General features: G+C 46.9%; 1 protein-coding gene across 1 annotated transcript in view; it reads left to right on the top strand.

The window, feature by feature from the left end:
- The first annotated feature begins 1,826 nt into the window (after nucleotides 1-1,826).
- The window catches only part of LOC122705049 (collagen alpha-1(I) chain-like), a 97,608-nt gene continuing 78,855 nt past the window's right edge, over nucleotides 1,827-20,579 (top strand). The window contains exons 1-3 of the mRNA XM_043920258.1: nucleotides 1,827-1,872; nucleotides 2,074-2,271; nucleotides 2,372-3,218. Of these exons, the coding sequence (XP_043776193.1) occupies nucleotides 1,827-1,872; nucleotides 2,074-2,271; nucleotides 2,372-3,218 (1,091 nt within the window). The remainder of the gene's footprint in view (nucleotides 1,873-2,073; nucleotides 2,272-2,371; nucleotides 3,219-20,579) is intronic.

Below are 20,579 nucleotides of genomic sequence, written 5' to 3'. Positions count from 1 at the left end.
TGCACCTAACCTCCCTCCTCTAAGGAGTTTCTTTAACAGCTCTGGGTCAAGACGCAAGTGAGCTAGTCCCCCCGGAGCATCGATCCTAAATTAGGGTTTCTAGATCCACTAAGCTTGCCTGAATCCAACCTCTCATTTTCCCCAGGATGAATGCTAACTTCAGAGAGAGCAACGCTCCTCTAGGCCCCCACCCCTGCGCACGCTCCATCTGCTGGTACTGTCACCAGCGTTACCATCAAGCGGTTGCATCTAAAACCACCAGCTTGTCCCCTGCCCGCACCCGGGGATCCATGAGTGGCTAATAAGATGCGGAGGGTGCTGGTTCGTTTTCCTTCGGGTTGGGCCATAAGTTACTCCCCCCGCCACCCCCCAACCCCAAAGTCTTTCTCCAGCCGTGCTGGACTCCAGCGGTCTGGCATTGAGTTCCCTCCAGCGCGTCTTCTAGGCGCGCCACTGGTGACGGCGAAGGCGGGAGGAGCCCACCAGGCTGAACTGGGATTGCGTTCCCGACTCCGGGGGCGCTGGGCGCGGGGAGGGGGGCGGTTAACGCCTCCCAGCACTGGGTTGAGAGGCGAGGCGGACAGCAAGGAGCTCGCGAGTGGAGCCTCGCCAGCTGCCACCGCGCCCCAGCCTGGAAAGATGCCTCCTCCGCCACGCCGACCGGTCTCGGGCTAGTCCCCGCGCTTTCAGGGCCGGCGCGGTCACTTCTCGTTTGTAATCAGGCCCAAGATCAAGGTTGCCGGTTGAGGTCGGGGCACTAACCAGGGAAAGGAAGTATCCAGAGAGGGCGCCTGGGCGGGCTGAACCCACACTTGAAGCCGGGTAAACTCCCGGAGCGCCTGGGGCTCCGGCCGGCGGCGGCGGCGGCGGGTGGAGGAGGAGGCCACCAATGCTGTGGTCCCTGAGGCTCTGATGCTGGCACCTCCCAGCAAGATGGCACTCACTGTCAGCCTTGGTCCTCTTAACTCCCCCAGCCAACCCCCAACCCGGGATGTGTATGAATCACACGCTGAGTTTAGGGGAGGAGGGCGGTTTTGTCATCTGTAAGGCAAACGCATTTTCCTGGGCCACCTTCTCAGAAGGCCACGCGGGAGCAGCGGCCCGCGGGCACGACCCCGGGTCGTGCGTGCGTGTGCGTGTGTGTGTGAGCGCGTGTGCCAGAGTGCGTCTCGAGCTTGCGTCTGGGTGGATCTCGGCGCGACTTGTGCTTGGGAGGCACTTTGGGCCTTCCTCCAAGTCTGCCTAACTCCATGGAGGCGCTCACAAAACGTGAAGGCGGTAGACACAACAGGGATGCGAAGGAAATAAAAACAATTAGGAAAGTGGTGCCAAGTGACTTAGACTCCGAACCGAGAACGGGGAAATCAAACCCGGATGGTCACCTCCCCCGCCTAACTCTTCTGCCGCGATAGCCGAGCGGGTCCCTCGGGAGTTGTTCCTAGGCCGCCTTCTAGCTCGCGGGCTGCTTCCCGCCCGGCCCCACCGACGGCGCGTCTCGGCGCAGCCCCGCGCTTGGCGCGAACTCGTTCTCCCTCTTCTGTTCAGCTTGAGCCTCTCTCCAGACTTGTTAAAACATGACAGCAACTTGCTGGAGGCAGGAGGAACAGTAATGAAGTGAGAGAAGAGAAGCAGAAGCTTCCTCCGCCCCCTCTTTTCCATGAGAGACGTGGACCTGGTTTTCTTACGTTCCTCTTTAACCTTTGCAAGAGATCGCCGAGTGGAAACGGAGCCTGTATGCAAATCAAGCTCCCCCCCCCCCCCGCTGTCAAACCTGTTTGCTAAACGAGGCGTCTGAAAGTGGTCGTTCCTTGTCATCTGCGGGGCAAATGAACGAGCTCTTTCCAGCGGCCAGGGTGCAAGGAGAAAATGGGGGTGTTTGAATTAATTATATTAAACTTTGGATTATTTCCCGGTTGAATTATTTAAGAAGATCCGGGATCAGGGAAGGAGGGGTGGGGTAGGGGGCAACTCACCAAGGTTGCCTGCATTTGAAATTACGCCATCTTGGTTGAAAGATGTATTTTTTACCCTCTAATCTCCCGTTTCGATCATCCCTCAGCGTCTAAATCCTAGATCAGCTGGTTAAGGACCACGCCGGGCGGGCAAAGGGGGGAATCAACTTTCGGCTGTTCCGACGGTGGCCGCATCCTTCAGAGCTGGGCTGGGAGGGTGCAGCGGAGAGAGTGAGCCGGGAGGGCGGGCGCCGTCCGGGCGGCACCCGCGGGGTTGGCCCCGGCGCTCGCCGTGGCCACGCGCTCCAGGGAGGACAGGGTTAACGGCCGCGGCTGACTTTGCCTCTTGGAAAGCTTGGGGTTGCAGCCGCGCCTCCCGAGCATTCTTTAAACCAGAAATGTGGGAGGGACTCCGAGAGGGAGGGCGGAGGGGAGGGAGGGAGGGAGAGAAAGAGGACTCGAGGAGGGGAGCGCGCCAGAGCGCTGGGGACCGAGGCAGAGGAGGAGCGCGGCAGCGGCGGAGGCGATCCCGCGAATTCCTTCCAGTAAACACCTCCCGGGGGTGTCCGGAGGGCTGGGGGTGGGCGCCGCGGCGCCTACATTAGCCCGGCCGGGCTGTGCCCAGGCGGCAGTCGGGTCTGAGCCGCAGCGGTACTCAGCGCCCCGCGCGCCCAGCGCTGCGCCCCGCGCCCGGCTCGGCGCGATCGGCTCCCCGGCGTCTGAGGCGCGCCCGCCCTCCCGCCCGTCTCTCCGGCTGCCTTCCCCCGGGCTCCTCCGTCTCCGAGGAGCCCCAGGCGCTGCGGGGCCGCTCTCCGCCGCCGTCCCCCGCTCCCCCGCCTGCTTGCGGGGCGCGTGGGCTCGGCGGAGGCGGAGAGGGGAGGCTGCAGGCGGGGAGAAGAGGCGGGGGCCGCGGCGGCCGGAGCCCAGAGGAAAGTGGCATGCCCGAGCCCTGGAGGCGGAGGTGGCGGAGGCGGCCGCGGGGAGACGATGCAGCGGCTCCGTAGGGGAGGAAGGCGAGAGCGAGCCAGGCGAGCCGGGCGCCCGGGCGCCCGCGGGCTGCGGGGAGGCGCGCGCCACTCCGAGGCTCTGGCCTCCGCACCCCCGCGCCCCGACGCTGCGGGAGATAGGGCCGGGCTCCGGCAGCCGCCGCCGTCGCCGCCGCCGCCGCCACCCGGAGAACGGAGCAAAAGTTTGGATCTGGGGGAGGACGCGGCGCCGAGCGGGATTTCTACTGGGGCCGCCAGGAGACCTCCAAAACCTTCGCAGGTAATGCGCACCCCCCTACCCTCCCCTTCCCGGCGGGTCCGCGGGGCTCCCGCTCCCTCCCCCAGCGCCTTTTCAGACGCTCGCCGGATCTGGCGGCAAGTCGGATCCAGGCGAAGTTCGAGATCCCCGGGAGTGGGCACCCAGCGCGGGGAGGTCTCCTGGAACGTGGGCGAGATCTCCGGCGCTTCTTCGCGCCGGGTGGGCAGCTGCACTGGGAGGCCAGCCTCCCCCGAGGACGGGTGGGAGCCCTCGGCCCCAGCTGGTGCCTCCTTTTGGAGCCCAGAGGACATTTAGAATCTTTCTTCAATGGCTTTTAGTATTCTCCAGTCCAAGGAAATGCTGCGTAGATTTCGCTCAGTCCCATCCTCGCCCTCCTACTCTCTCACCCCAATTTAGTGTCTTTCAAAAACGATACGAGCCCATCCTCATTCGCCTGCCCCGTTGAGCTTCTGCCAGAAAACTACTTGGCAGGGAGGGGGCGAGGTGCGACAATACGAAGCAAAGGGAACTTGTATTTTTCACCCTTTCGCATCCCCCGAGCCCTGCCTCCCTCCTTCCATTCACCTTCTGGCGTCATAAAATAGGAACTTTAGAAGTCTCATTTTGATTGAGGGAGGGTGAGAGGAACCACGCTAACCGCTGGTGGTGTGGATGTGCAGGGATCGTCTGTCTGCCCGGATGTGTGAGTGCGTGTGGAGGGTCAGTGGCGTTGCGGAGAGGCCGGTTTTCCTCGGTGGCCTGATGCACAGTGGCGTGGGGAGGTGGGGGGGTGGGTAGTGAGTGGTCGTGTGTGTGCTCCAAGCCGCGGGCCGCGGACTCACGTTTCCTGAGCAGCAACCTCTCTTATGCCCGTCAAATAGCTCCTGCGTCTCACCCGGAGAGCAAAAAGGGTCCAACCCCAACTCCCCGACGTCTTTTCCCCTAGTAGAGTTTCCAGCTTCCAAGCATCTCGGCGTTTGCTGCTCCATCATCTTTAGTGTGATCCTTATTTGTTCACCTGGAAAACTCCTCCTGCCTTCTCTTGTACATGGAAATCAGTCTCCGAGAGCTCTTGATGAATTTTAGTGGAGGGAATCTCTTGTAAAGCTTCCAGGAAGCTAATCAAGTGCAAGGCACAAATCCGTGTAAATGCTCGCGCAGAAGTGCAAGGTGCTGATTAGATTTCTTTACATGCAGCATTTGGTATGCAAAGCCTCTTCTAAATGGGAGCTGTTGCTCCCTACTCAGCTGGGAGACTCTTTAATCACCCAGGGTCAGGGAGCTTTGGGGCATGTCCACTGGCTCACGGGCTTCTTGCTAAATTTATTATGACTAACTTCTCCCAGTCAAAAGCTAATATGATGGTGACCTTCCTTCTCCCACCGATATTGTCTATGGACTTCAGCTGTATGACCTATTACATCTTCAGCGAAGAGATGACCCCCCCCCCCCGACCCCCGAACATTTTGAGGTAGATAGAATGCAGGTTGGCATGTGTCTGGGGATGTATTTGGTCATTGCAGTATGAATCAGTATGAATGCACAATTTTAGGTTAGTATCTGAAGTGTTAGCCCTGGACTTTTTTTTTTTTTTTTTTTTTATCACTGAGCAACATGCCAGATACATAGGATTGACAGGCCACCATATTAGATGAGAATCAGTCTTTGACTAAAGAGTCTTTCAGGCATGCCATGAAAAGTTGCTTGTTCGCCTACAAAGTCACTAGTCCCCCAGTACAACTTCTTTTCCTCCCCTCGTCAGAAGCCCCGCAGCAGAAGTGCAGGAGAGGGTTAAACCATTTCAGGATTATTAATAATCACATGGGTGACCGTGCAACGCCAGACTGTCATGTTGAATTGCAAGTGTCTGTGACTGGAGGAGGTTGGAAAATGCATTTTCAAACATCACTCCATGTCTCATGGCAGTAGGTACAAGAAATTGGAAAAAGAATTGAGCTATCTGCACTGTAGCAGACCTATTACAAACCTAGCATGGAAGGAATGCTGTTTTTTTTTTTTTTAAGATGCCTGTGTCTTAACACTTCAGTAGCTTCATTGCAGTTTTAGGAATTCCAGGGGAAGCTTTTAACACAAGAAAGTAGATTTCCAAATGATACCATGCTGGGCTGCCTCAGGTTCCCCCAAACAGGCATGTCTGATCCTGTATGCTGGGTTTCAGATACTACGATCTTATCCAGGTTTGCCTTTGACTGCCTGGATCTAATTTGAACCTCCTCTGATACCCGTTACATTTATATTCTGGCCTGCTGGAGAGTTTGATTTAGGGTTTAGACACATCTCCTGAAAGCAACCTTATATCTTCCAAGTCTGAAGCTTGGTTTCAAGAAAGGCTTAAGCAGGTAGAAGTGCAGAAGCCTTATTTTTTAGAGACCCCGTGTGAGCATCTCCTCTTCCTGACTCTTCAGTTCTGTGCTCTGCAGGGAAGAATTGCCACTTCCCCGGTCCCCAGTGTCTGAAGTTAAAAAACAGCGAGGGTGCCTGCGTCTGGCTCTCTGTTGGTTTTGCTCTGCTTAGAAGATGCAACAAAGGTCAAGGTGATGTAATTTCATTTCCATTCAGGTCAGACCTTTCTGGATAACCATCTTTCGGTATCTTTAATTTCTATTCAAGTTCATTTTTCACTAGATTACTTTAATAACTTTGTGGTTTCTGCCACAGCGATTCAAATCCAGGCCATTAGTGACCTCTATCTGTGAGAAGTGAAAACTCATTGTTTTTCTTTCTTCTCATCAGAATCTACAGATTAAGTGGGTGTGTTGGGGCAGGGGTGGGGGGTGGTGAGTAACAGCTCTGTAGTTCTGAGTATTTAGATTTTCCGACTTGATTTTTCTATTGCACAGTTCAGTATGGGTAATGATATTTAACAACAGTAATAAAAATGTTACAGGCTAATAGGCTACTAAATGGTTATTCCATATAGCATCGACTATGTGATCAACGTAAATAAAAGACCAGTGCTGTCGATTGCCAATAAAAGAATTGTAGTCAGGTAGACTGATGTTTTGAGACTTGCAAACTGCTGGATATAAGTGAAGCTTTATTGCCCCAGAGTGGTTACATAACGGGGGAAACGAGACAAGCTCAGAACATATATGTGGGAACTGGACTTCATAGTAGCAGTGTGTGTGTGTCTTTAAATTCAGCGGTGCTTCTGCTGTGAACTTATGGTCCAAATCAAGGGCGAGGTGGGGTGTGAGAAGGGTGTCTGTAAACAGATGGTCTTTCAAGGAGACTTTTAAAATCTGGTTCCTAATCCAGCTTTGTCTTCTGAGCATTTTCGAATCAAAATTTCCATTTGAGCTGATTATCCTAAACAGTAATTGAAGACAAAGTTTACTGACTTTCTTAGGTGGGTGGATACCATTATCTGACATTTTCCAGATGGTTTTTGATCTCTTGGTATTTGGGAATATAGAATTTTTAGGAGGCTTTCTTTCTTTTTCCCCTGGGCAGGTTTTATACCAAAGACATTTTTAAAGACCAATTATTATTATCATTATTATTTTTAAAGTTAGACAACTATTGTATTATCCTAGCTTTATTACTTTTCCCCACCCTCCAAATTGCTTTGCTTTTTTTAAAGTTACATTCTTTTTTTTTTTCCGAAACTGCACGTTGGGGATTGGAGTAAGGTTATCAGTATCTTTTTACTCCTTTCATTAACGTGACTTCCATTTAAATATCTGTTTATAGTAAAACATACACAGGTACACATCAAGGGCCATTTTAAGACAGAGATTCTTTTCAAAGTTTGAAATATGCTTCTTTTTCAAAGACTCTGACACAAATATTGTAATAAAAATATCCTGTGTTCTGATGAATACAGAGACTTATTTCAGTCTCACGGAACAGTAAAACACTGTATTAGTAAAATAATCAGTGTTATTTTCAGTACATGGTCAAATCTGTTAGAACCTTCTTGGTTTTTGTTGTTTTTTTTTTTCCTTTCCCCTTGGCGAATTTGGAATCTTTTTGGTTTACTTTGATTCTTTCTACTGTGGCTCTTTGAAGTGATTCAAAATTAAACAGTAGCTACTTTTTGGGGAAATTCATCATGTTATATTCAGGATTCCAGAGGAGTTAATGATGCAGAAAAAGTCCTGTAAAACATCTTTCTAAAAGAAGTCCTTCTCTTGCAGGCTCCCCACTTACTGGCCTCCTGTACCATTTGCAGTGAGTTGGAACTCCGATATTTATTTATTTTTCAAATACCACCTCTAACTTAATTTAATGGGGTGGGGTGTTTCTGCAGAAGAGTCCAGCGCCTTGCGTCCTTTGAACAAAGCTGTGTCATTTTCACGGACCTGTCATAAGGGAAGGTTCCAGAAAATATCCCTTTATAATGTGGGAGGTCAAAAGGCCACAACCGTGTTTCTCAAATACCTGTCAGTTATTCTGTGGATACTCAATAAGGGCACACGTTTTTCCAGCAGTTTAGCGGTGGGTTGAAAACCTCAGCCATTTTTTTTTTTTTTTTTTTGAGTCATTTACAAAATCAATCTGTGATGCCCTTATCTGTTCAGTGCTCATTAGATCTGGACAGTTTTTCTCACTTTCTTCCCAGGTTGCTTTTAAGGGAATGAATGAGCGAGAACTTTGGCAAAAGTTCCTGTGTTTCGGCTCAATGCACAGGTCACGTGCTGTATTTCGGTTCTCTTTATTAGAGCTTTCAAGACACAGATAAAAGGATGAACCTTTTAAGGACCTGAGCACTTTCCGATTTAAACCCACCGAAAAATATCAGGTCTCCAGGTTCATCAGGGCTATGAGGTCTCAGAACACTGACACCTCCTTCCACAGGGAACGACAGAACAGCGGCTCCTAAAATTGGTTCACAAATACACGGCCCATTGAAGTCAACAGAGGTCGTGCGGCTGAATGGAAAACATCAGACTCACATCGGTCCCAAAATAGGCCCACGTGCTGGCGTCGCTCAGCCCCAGCTGCCGGCGCCTGTCACTTTCAGGAAAGTCCGGTGTCAGGAGAGCCTGTGTGAGAGTTCTCCCCTCCACTTGGCCCCAGAGCTTGGACTCGCGTGTCTTGAAGATGGAGATCATGCAGGGGCTTTTAATATTCCTCATGGGCCTTAGGTCAAGAGGTGGTGAAGGTCAGGGGGTAGATGGATAAGCATTTGGTATGGAAGTTCCAAAAAATTCTGCTTAGACCCTGAAGCATGATATTGATTTTACTTTTTCTGTTTTTAAAATTTTTTTTTTTTTATGGCAGTGAACGTCGCATAATATAAAGCATGCTATTGTAACCATACTTAACTCTACAGTTCAGTGGCACTAGATGAAGTCACTGCCATGCATGCCTCGCCATCGCCCATCTCTGGGAGTTTTCACTTTCCTAAACTGAATCTCTGGGGCCATTCAACACTACCTCCCCCGGGGCCCCAGGTCCGTCATTTACTAATGTTCTTTCTGACACTATGAGTTTGAATATTCTAGGCACCTCTTCTAAGTGGAGTCAAGCAGTATTTATGGCACTGATTTTAAAACACATTCCTCCCAATCATTTATCCCCCTCCTCTGTTATGTTTACCAGTGCTCATATAGAGGATTTAATTTCTGACTTCCTCTTCTGTGAGTTGGTCCCAGAGAGCCCCACCCACCTGGCTTCCCATTGGGTAACAGGAGCCAGAAGGAAGTTGAAGGCCACCTAAGGTTGCACAGACTCCTCCCTTAAACTATTTGACTTTGTCCGGAATGATGAATATTACATTTAACTACCTAGATGTTGAACTCTCTGATACAGTTAAGAAACTTCCTTCTCTACAAACTCACCCAAAATGATCAGAGGTGGACTTTTTAAAAATTAAAACTGTTAAAAAAAAAAAAATCTTGCAATCGTGTAAATACTTAGATGTAAAAACAGCCTTTCACTGTCTCTCCTCCATCATGCTAGATATATGTTTGACCGTTAGCCCAGGGGTAATTTTATGATGTCAGCTTGGTGTTTTGGGACTCTTGTACTGTGATGAGGAATGAGAAATAGGGAGGTTGTTTTGGAAGAAAGAAAAGATGTATTAACAGAAAGAAAACCTGTGTTCTCATGTCAGCACACCGCTTTCTACAGTGATGACCTTGGACAAATTACTTCATCTTCTGGGGACTTAATTTCCTCTCTGCAGAGTTCAACAGGGTTGTTGTGGGGTCAGATAAGATTAATGAGTGTGAAAATACCCTACTAATAATTCAGTGTTATATTCCCATGAAGAGGCATTAGTCAAATTGATACCATTCATCACTGCGGAGTGTCAAGTGCTAGGATGGTTCTAGGTTTTATGTAAATAGACAGGTAACCAAGATAGAGGGCTTCCTAGGTGGCTCAGTGGTAAAGAATCTGCCTGCCAATGCAGGAGATGCCAGAGACACCAGTTCTATCCCTGAGTCAGGAAGATCCCCTGGAATAGGAAATGGCAAACCGCTCCGGTATTCTGGCCTGGAGAATCCCAAGTGCAGAGGAGCCTCACGGGCTACAGTCCAAGGGATGGCGAGGAGTCGGACACGACTTAGTGACTGAGCGTGCGCGCACACAGCCAGGTCAGAGCGCCCTGCCCTCCAGGAGCTTTTGCTGCTTGTGAGTTCTCTGAGATACTGCTCACCAATGAAGTGCCTGGGGGTCCTCCCCATCACTCCATCCCTTCGTTTAATGGTGCACCGTCTCCTTGGGTGAGTTTGATCTATTTTGATGCAAGTATTCTGGTTAGGGCAAGTTGGGCACAAGGGGCAAACTTTCCTTCTGTGACAGTTTGGCTTGCTGTTGGAAACTGAATTTATCACAAATGGATTCCACTGGGGGTCTTTTGGGGAAAACAAAAAAAAAATATCAACATTCCCTGAAGTAGGGTTGTTTCTTTTTGGCTGGCTTTATATATTAGCCATCCACGTTAACCTTTTGCAAAAACACAGTCTTTACTAGAATAATGATGCTTTTTTCAGACTTTGGTTTTGCACAATAAGGCTTATGCAGAGCATTTCCAGTCAACAACTTGTGACTGACTGCATCCCATGGGCTGTAGCCCACCAGGGGCCTCTGTCCATGGGATTCTCTAGGCAAGAATACTGGAGTGGGTTGCCATTTCCTCCTCCAGGGGATCTTCCATACCCAGGGATTGAACACATGTTTCCTGCATTTGCAGGCGTGTTCCTTACTACTGATCCCCCAGGGGAGCCCAGGGAAGCTCTACATGGATAAAAACACACACTGCAATGAGGGGTTCTGCTTTTGTGTGAATGGCATGATACTCATGAAGGAGGTATTATTTTTGTAGAGGCAAAGGTTTACATCTAATGATGAAGAAAGCTTTTTCATAGTTTCAGGAGAGATTATTTTTACAGACCCAGGTTCAATCCCTGGGTTGGGAAGATCTCCTGGAGAAGACAATGGCAACCCACTCCAGTACTCTTGCCTGGAAAATCCCATGGATGGAGGAGCCTGGTAGGCTACAGTCCATGGGGTCACAGAGTCGGACACGACTGAGCGACTTCACTTTCACTTTCACTTTCTATGGATCAGGCATGGAGTAAGACTGGAGACGTCTATGTAGGTAACGCAGGATCCCTCCACTGAGGCTACCCAGGCTGGCCAAAAGAGAGGAAGACATAAAGCCTAACGGCATGGCAGTTTCATGCATGATTGAAAACAGTGTCAGGAACCCAGAACATTAATGAAAAGGGTTTTATGTCTGGAGAGAACCTTGGGTTCTAATGCTGACTTTGTCCCTTGTGAATTTTGTAAACCATATTTTGGGGCTTCCCTGGTGACTCAGATGGTAAAGAGTCTGCCTGCAGTGGGGTAGACTGGGGTTCCATCCCTGGGTTGAGAAGATCCCCTGGAGAAGGGAAGGGCTACCCACCCCAGTATTCTGGCCTGGAGAATCCCATGGACAGAGGAGCCTGGCAGGCTACAGTCCATGTGGTCGCAAAGGGTCAGACACGACTGAGCGACGTAGCTCATGCACTTTGGGGGCACATTTTAAACATGCTTTTTAGTCTTCACCTCTTCAAGTCAAAAAATGGAAGGAAATTCTTTCTATTCCCAGAGCTGTTTTTCTGAGGACTGAGATAATTGTGTAAAACGTCTACCTGTCTGGCACACAGTAGAGGCTTAATAAATGCTGACTGCAGATCCTTCTCTCTGAAATGATAATGATTCCATTATGTTATTCTCCCCCTCTACAAATACCTTTGCATTTCCCTGGAATCCCAAAGAAGCCTTGTGACCCCTTGAACCTGTTCACTAACAGGTTACAGCTTCTTCTGCAAAAGAAAATTTCGTGATCCTTGCAGGTAACAGCGCGTGAGAGGGACGGCAGAGGAAAGGGCCCTCTGCTCAATGGCAGAGTGAGCTCATAGCTAGCAGGGCACAGTGTGGGCTGATGGTGTGAGAAGGCCCACAGAGAAGGAACAGGGACCAAAAAAAAAAAAAAAATTAAAAAAGAGGCTTGTCCAGTTTGGAGAATCAGAAGGTGACATCAGCAGGGTCTTGCCTAACTTGTAGTTTCTTTGGTTATTGAAAGCATCACCTTTGGCACGCCAACCCCGACTCACCTCCACGTACCTTTCCACGGGCACCGTACCTGCAGCTTGTAACACGTCCCACGTCTAGACGGTGACCCTGGACATAGTGAACCGTGGCTATGATGTCTCTGCTGGTCCAAAGATTTTTACCAGAAAGCATTTTAAACACTGGCTTCCCACAACTCATCTCACACATGACTCTTGGCAGAGTCAAGAAAATATTTTATTGCAGAATATTAACATGTAAATCATTGCTCTGCTTATATCATGCTTATTCTGTGCTTATAGAATGATTACGCCTTGCTTGTATAATGATGGATGTTCAAATCGGTATGATGCTCCTGGGTTAACACTTCCGGATGGAAATATTTCTTTCAGAAAGCCATTTTCAGTTAATTTAAGTAAAGGGGCTTCTTACTGTGCCTGTGTTGGACCCTCCTAACAGCACTCAGAAGTACTGGTCAAAATACACACTGCTGGGGTTATTTTGCATTTATCATTATGATTGCATGTATGTATAGTATAATTTCTGCATTCTACTGAACAATGGAGACTTGGTTCTTTTTTTTTTTTTTTTGACACTCTGAATCCGTAAATTAATGTAGGAAGGTTATACATTTAAGATGTTAGGAACCCCTAACTTCCAAGTTTGGAAACACAGAAGCTTTTCCTATTAAAATCACATACTATATATGTAATATGTATACATATAATCAATCATATTGGAGCAGAGAGAAGCAGGCACTAGACTGTACTTGGCAAGCTCTTCACGTCTTAGTAAGTAGCTTCTGAATCAACATTCCACCCAACATAAAACAATAAGACCCTGTTTTGCTACTTTAGAACGTATTAGAGAGATTAAAATTCTTTGGGAAATGGTTTAAAATATTTTTTCTTACCCAAATAGGTAAGGAACAAGTCCAATAGTGCTGAGAGCAATGGAATTTGAAGCTCAGTTCTCATAATCTCTGCGTCCTGAAGGAATGCAAAGCAGACATCCATTCAAGTCACAAGCCTGTATCTGGGGATTTGACAAAGGTTGATTTTTTTCTTTTCTTTTCTTTTTTTTTTCACCGTATGCCAGGCACCATGCTAAGTTTTGTGCTGAGCATTTGGGATACTCTTTCAGAGAAGACCTTGTCCTTCCTCACCAGGAGATCTGATGGACCTGACCTAGAGTTCCCCTTTCCCAAACTTGACTCAGCCATCTGAGTGACCTGAAGGAGGTGGTTAAAAATGCAGGTCCTCGACCTGAGACCTGGAGATGCTGATGTCCTCTGTCCGTGATGAAGCCTGGGAGTGTGGACGCCCACGGTACTGGAGATCACTAACTGATCATCTTTGGAATTTGTCCTGAGTCAGAGGCTCAGTGGTTTTATAGTCGTCTGGCTAGAGTCACTTGTGAATTTCTGAAAGTATTTTTTCCTACATATGTTGCCACCTAGGAAACGTTGCTCCATTTAACCCTGCTCTTCCAGGGGAACCTTCGAAGTGACCAGACATCAGGGCTGTTCCATTCTCGGAAGCCGCGGTCTCCTGTGTGGTGTCTCCACCTCTGTCTCCCACTCCTGGTGTTCTCAGAGTTAGTGCCCTAGAAAAGCAAATCCCACCATATTGTTGCGGTTGAGGTTTAGTCGCTCAGTCGTGTCTGACTCTTTGCGACCCCGTGGACTGCAGCACACCGGTCCTTCACTATCTCCCGGAGCTTGCTCAGACTTACTAGTCACCTGTGGCCGGATTTCCTGTGCCTCTGGATGAGGCTTATCCAAGCTTGTTATCATGACATGAGGTCCATGACAGTCTGAGTCTCAGATGATCACTCAGGCCTCATCCTCCAGCACCCGTTTTCAGCCCCGATGCTCCAAAGGTGGTAAGGCCAGGCCTGTCGATACACAGCCTCTCTCGTGCTGTTTATCCTTTACATAGCATATTACCTGCTCATTCTCCACCTGCCAAACTCTTTTCCTTTAAGACCCACAAGAATGTCACATTCCTTCCCAGTCAAAATTAGTCATTCCTTTCTTGGTGCTTCTAGAGTATTTTGCTTGTCCCATGTGAGTTCCCCGTTGAGGTTGTAAATTGTAATGCATCTGTTCCCCCTCTGGACTCCAAAACTGTGGCTCCTTCATCCCTTTGTCTAGCTGGTAATAATACTAACAATAGTGCTCAGCGCCCCAGGTTCTGCATAAATGTAACTGAATGAATAAGTATGTAATTATGCTGTACCCTCCTGGAAAACAAGAACATTCATCATCTAGTGATAGGGCCCTCTTCCTCAGAAGTGCCTTTCCATTCCTATAGATGTGGTAGCTCAATTGGGGAAAAAAGAAATGCAACCACCACTATTCTGCCTTACTCTAAACAGGTTTGTCAGGCAAAAGCTTTCTGGCTAACCCAACCTTGATCCACATCAAGTTTTCCGAACCTCACAGGAGGCGATTTCAGATGCCACACTGGAAGATCTGTTTAAAGAAGGAATACTTTTGCCTGATGAAACATCTTTCTTGGCACCGAATGGAACCATCAGTTAAGTCGATGTTCATGCAGATGTGGTTTCCATAAAATCAGACATTTAACTCACAGTGTTAACTTTGCGTCTCTTTTCTGGCAGAATTAAAGAGAGCAAAGAACTCGTGACAGTGTTTTGCATTTGTTCTTTTTCAGGTTCTTGCTCCTTGTTTTTATTTTGTTTATTTTGTCTTAGGCACATTATTTCCTGATGGTGCTATCTGAGGAGCAAGGGCCCTCCAGAGAGGAGAAGAGAAGACTAGAAATCATAGAACCTTAGTCACCCTACCTCCACAAAGTAGGAGCCTCCCTTGTCCTCACGATTCGCACACTCAGAGCAAGTGCGAAGGTTACAACACATTCTAAACTTGTGTGGTTTAATGTGATCATGGCGGTGACAGAAGCCGGACTTCAGGTCCTTCTTGTTGGCCAAGAGACAGCTCTAACACTTCTGCTTTCATGGTGAATAATCAGTTGATGACAGAGGGGACTTGCCTGCAGGTGAGGCGGGTATATGCACATAGAAACATACTCCGGTCCCTCTTCCCCCCTTTGTAAGCAAAATTTTCAGTGGCTCACAAGATTAGAAGATGGTGGAGCACATTTTGACATGCCCCCACTTTAATCTTTGTTCCCCCCTGGGCCATTTCTAGACCGGCAACACTTCCAATGCTAGTAGGAGATGTGTGAATGACCAGAGATGACTTTTGATAAAGCACTCTGCTTGAGTTTTATGGACTAATCATACCCTTGCCCAAGGATTTTACAGGGTTAATTTATGGGACTGTTTAGAAAAAATACCCTTTCCTGATTCTTGAATCACGCTGGGTGTCAATAAGGCGACATTCTCATCTAGGGGGATTAATAATAATATAATAAGGGCAATAGTTAACAATGGTAATTGTATAAATTGTACAATTCATTTAGGGTGCTGCTTATGTAGTTCATGTATATTATCATGTTTAAATATTCACAAAAATCCTGGATAAGTAGTTCTATTTTAGAAATTCCACTAGTAAGTCCATTTTATGAAGCTCTAATACTTTGGGCACCTGGTGCAAAAAGCTGACTCATTGGAAAAGACCCTGATGCTGGGAAAGATTGAGGACAGTAGGGGAAGGGGATGACAGAGGATGAGATGGTTGGATGGCATCACTGACTCACAGGACATGAGTTTGAGTAAACTCCGGGAAATTATGAAAGATAGGGAGGCCTGGTGTGCTGCAGACCATGGGGTCGCAAACAGTTGGACAGAGCTTAGAGTCTAAACAACGACAATACACAGGGAAGCTAAAGAAGAAAGAACTGTATCAGATTGCTTATTTTATTGTGTGTGTGTGTGAGTTGCTCAGTCATGTCTAATTTTTGCAGACCCATGGACTGTGGCCCGCCAGGCTCCTCTGTGAATGGAGTTCTCCAGGCTAGAATACTAGAGTGGGTAGACATTCCCTTCTCCAGGGGATCTTCCTGACCCAGGGATCGAAGCTGGGTCTCCTGCTTTGCAGGCAGATTCTTTACCATCTGAGCCACCAGGGAAGCCCATCTTATTTTGTAGTTGCTGTTAGTTAGTTTTATAGAATAGGTAAGACCTGGGTAATTTCCAAAATGCACCCCAAATTTATTTTCCCATGTCTTAAAATCAAATTCCCGGACGATTGCTCATTGTCCCCTGGGCGGCGTGTGGTCCATCTTTCCACAGTTAACTTTGTTACAGGTAATTACCTAAGAAGTCACTGTTTGTTCTTTGCCACTTTTGAATGAAAACACTTCTAGTGCCTGTCAGTATATTTCTATAAAATGAGAAAAGAGTCATTAATAAAAAAAATAGTGTGACAACTTCTAGCATATTTTCAGTAGTAATGAGTGTCTGTTAAGTATCTAGGAGTGAAGGAGTCAGTTATTGGAGAGCACGGTCTCCATTTCTTATCTTTACCCTTCTATCAACACTGCTAATACATAGTTAGATGGATTGATGTGAGATGCACCTCTTTTTTCCCTGTGGAAGGTGATAATGGGCCATAGAGTGACCAGAGGGCAGGTAATAGCATAGAGTCAGAGACTTCTGAGAGAGCCTGGAAATGATGAGCAATTGACTGTATTATAAATAGGTCAGATTCTTTCCTTTTCTAAATCTATGTGATTGCTCAGGTGGTCGACCCTGTTGGGTAAAAAAATGATCCAGAGATGGGCTGGAAAAGGCTGTCCCACACTGACAGTTTGAAATAAGCCCAGCACTTACAAGTCTTCACCCAGCTGAATTTGATTTTTGACCATCCGTCCCTTTCCACCCTTTCTGCTGAGTCCACATCTCTGCATGCATTCACGCTGTGTTTTATGAATTTGGGGACTGTAATCAAGACTCTCCAATTATTTGTCCTTCCTAGTTCTGTATATTGTTGTTTAGTTGCTAAGTCATGTCCTACTCTTTTGCGACCCCATGGACTGTATCTGCCAGGCTCCTCTGTCCATGGGATTCTCCAGGCAAGAGTACTGGAGTGGGTTTCCATTTCCTTCTCCAGGGGATCTTCCCACCCAGGAATTGAACGTGAGTCTCCTGCATTGCGGGCAGATTGTTTACTGCCGAGCCACCAAGGAAGCCCCTGTATATTCTTAACTCTGTCTAAATTAAGAGGCCCGGTGCTTAATCTAGACCATGGATCTTGCTGTTTGTAAGCTCTTTTGTCACCTCACGCCCATCATCTGTCATGAGACCACTGTGGATGGGGCAGCATAACAGGATTTCTGAGTCCGGTCAATCTGGATGGGCTTGTCGATGGGGTTGTTTTTAAATGCAGGCTCTGTCCACTTTGGCGAGTGGCCCCCAGTTTCAGGACTGCATGAAAACACCAGCTCTGTTTGGCCCTCTGGTGAATTCTGTGTTATTTCTGTCTGTGCCAGTGGGGGGTCTAGCTGAATCCAGTGGAAGCAAAACGTTTGCTCTCTGCAGTTGGCAACTGAGAAGTGATCAGGCCGCATGAAAGACGCTGAAACACACCTGTGTTAGTCTTGCTGAAAATGGCTGCCTGGCCCCTCTGGACCGCCTGCATCTCTAACGCATCCACCTGCAACCCGGGGTCCCTTTTCCCTCTCCACTCTGAGTGCTGAATCCACTTGGATTTTCTGTTAGACTTCAATATCAATATGTTTTACGGGGAGCCACTCACTTTCAACACGATTTCATTCTGTGTAATCCCTAGTTCTTTATTAAACAAGATGTGCTGTCTAGAACCAGGAGTTTGAATCATCTTTGATTACTCCCTTTCACTCATTTTCAGCTGTTCCATCACCAGTCTTAAGCATTTTTTAAAAACACTGTCCTTCTTGCCCTGACTGTGGCTCCATTGCAGTTGAACCCAGGTGTGTCTTTGCCCCACTGACCTGCACACCGTAGCTACTTTTGATCGTTCTCCTGCAGATGACACTACTTTTCATTACTCACGAGGTCAAGGCTAAACTTTTAAGCTTGACACTTAAGGCCATTCTTTCTGTGGCTTTCCTTTATTTTCCCAAAGAAAAGTTCATCTTCTCTTCTGAACTAAATTTAGGATGAGCTCTCACTTTTATCTTTATAATAGTCTCATTGCAGTGTGAAATCTTACCTAATGCTTTGTGTCCATTGTCTATGAACTCATTTAGGGAAAGGCTGTCCCCGATAAATGTTTGAGGAACTCAGTTGAACTCAGGTACCTGACTCCAACTTACCTCCAAAACTCACAGGACAAATCTCCTGTCTCCCTCTACATATACTGCTTTCCATCATTTTCAGTATCAAGCAGATTAACATTAGCAAAGTTTGCAGAAGTAACTCTTGCTTATTTGAATTGTAAAATTGCTGAATAGAAGCTTCCTTTGTTCCCTCTCTGGAACTCTCTGTCAAAGCAGTGCTCTCTTGCTTTGAAAACAGGAAGGTAGAACATTCCACCAGCATCACAAACCCTCTGTTGATATTTGTAAAATCCGTAGTCTTTCCAGGCCTCTAGGCAAGAGCAAATAGAAATAGTCAGAGGCATTAGACTTGATGATGTTGAAATGCATTCTTATAACTGAGACTTGATAGCCAAAGTGAGTGGTGTGCTGGTTTATACTGAAAGAGATGCTTGCAGCATTGTGAACCCATAGACTCCAGCTTGCTGGAATCTTTGGAGACATCTGGATGTTTTGGAAAAAAGACAACAATCACATGCATTTTATTATCTTCATAATTGTATTCTTTTAGAAAGGGAGCTGTGTAATGACAGAGGGTGGGGGTAGTATAAAGGCCATGGGTTTGGATTCAGATGGATGGATTTTTTGGTTTGTTTTTTCCAATGTTTTAGTATTTAAATTAATTTTTCTTGGAATGTATTTGCTTTACAGTGTTGTGCTAGTGTCTGCCATACAGGAAAATGAATCAGCCATAGGCATGCCTGTATCTCCGCCCTTTGGGGATTTCTTTCCCTTTCAGGTCACCTCAGTGCATTAAGTAGAGTTTCCTGTGCCACATGACCCGGCAGTTCCACTCCTGGGCACATACACAGAGAAAACCATAAGTCAAAAAGACGCAGATGCCCCAGCATTCATGGCAGCACTGTCCCCAACAGCCAGGACATGGGAGCAGCCCGAGCGTCCGCCAGCAGAGGGATGGGTAAAGAGGAGGTGGTACATACATGCGGTGGAATGTTACGCGGACGGGTGGATTTGAACCTGGTTCTGCTAGGGTAGCTTGAGTGTGTTTCTTCCTCCTTGTGTCTGCCTCCTTAGTTTTTAAATAGAGGACAAACAATACACATCTCATAGGATCCCTGCCATGAATAGATGAAGTGATGCTTGGCACACGTCAAGTGGGGCTTCCCTGGTGGTTCAGATGGTAAAGAATCCACCTGCAATGCAGGAGACTTGGGCTCAGTCCTTGGGTTGGGAAGATGCTCTGGAGAAGGAATGGCTACTTGCTCCAGTATTCTTGCCTGGAGAAGCCCATGGACAGAGGAGCCCGATGGGCTTCAGTCCATGGGGTCACAGAGTTGAACAGGACTGAATGATGGAGCATGACAGACATCAAGTACTAGTAAGCATTAGCTCTTCCCTTTTTGCACTCCAACCCAGAGTAACGTGAATGCTGTGGTTTATACATGGCTATTTGTGTCTTGCGTAGACAAGCCAGTTCTGTAAGACCATGTCACTGTTTCCTAAAGGGTGTCTCTATGCGGTCATAGTGCTTCTTGCCCAGTTTCTCCTTAGCAGTATTTATTTCTGGGATCCAGAAGAGGAAGTGATGTTTTAGAAATAGTTATCACTCTGTCTCAATTAGGACACTCACTGTCGAAGAACTCTTAAAAATCATTTTGCTTTCTGGGAAAGAAAGAAATCTTTCCAGCAGTCTTATCGCCTGAAAAACAGTGGGGATCATGAATTATTAGAGAAGAATTACCCAAAGAGAGTGCTCTTAAAAACAACTGCCCGCAGAGGACTCTGGCTTATCAACAGGCAAAAAGAAGAGAATCTTTGTACTAAATTTGATCTTGTCACTATAAACACGAAAATAGCAGTGCTCATAATGTATTCTGTGGGGATGATGCTGTGAGTGTTGCCACTGTGTAAAAATCTCAGGTAAAAGCTTCTAAGAATGAACGTTATTAACTCTTCAAGAACCCCAGGGATGGTCTATTAGAAAACAGGTAAACAGTGAAATGAAAGCTATTACAAAGAGGGACGCAATGAAGGCAAATCAAGTAAATAATTTTATTGTGGCCAGTCCACCTTGTGGAAAATATGATAGGATGCGAGGCATTTCATTTAGCACGAATGACCAGTGTAATTATAATTGGCTAATGAATACGTTTTCTTTTGCTGCATAATGTTAGGGCTTTCCAGAGTTACAAAGGTGCTTTTCATATCAAAACCCCGTAGCCATGTGAAATTATATTGGTAGACTTATTATCTGGTAAAATGTCAGTGTTGTTTCAGCTCTACTTAGATTTCACTTGAAAGGCTTGTCCACAGTCTGGAAACACATGTTAGCAGATAAAGAAGGATCTATACAACATGATATATATATATATATTTTTTTTTTTACCCTTAATAAACCAATATCTGAGCTTACCCTTCATTATATTTTTCTTTGTGTGGAAATCTTGATCTTCTTATGTAAAAGACTTTGGAAATTTGGAAGGGATTTTATGGGGAAACTGTAGTGTTTCCTTCATTAGCAATTTTTCAGATAGCACAAATAATTACCTTGATATCTGAGCTTAAATTTGATGTTCTTTGACAGGTATGCACACAAGCTGGCTTGTCACTGCCCCCTCTTGTTTTCGTAATTCTTTATTTCTAGAGCATTAATGGCATTTCT

The sequence above is a fragment of the Cervus elaphus genome, chromosome 12 (genome assembly GCF_910594005.1).
Source record: "Cervus elaphus chromosome 12, mCerEla1.1, whole genome shotgun sequence".
Taxonomy (NCBI): Eukaryota; Metazoa; Chordata; class Mammalia; order Artiodactyla; family Cervidae; genus Cervus; species Cervus elaphus.
Note: the sequence above shows the minus strand (reverse complement) of the source record. Positions and strands in the feature narration are given on the sequence as shown.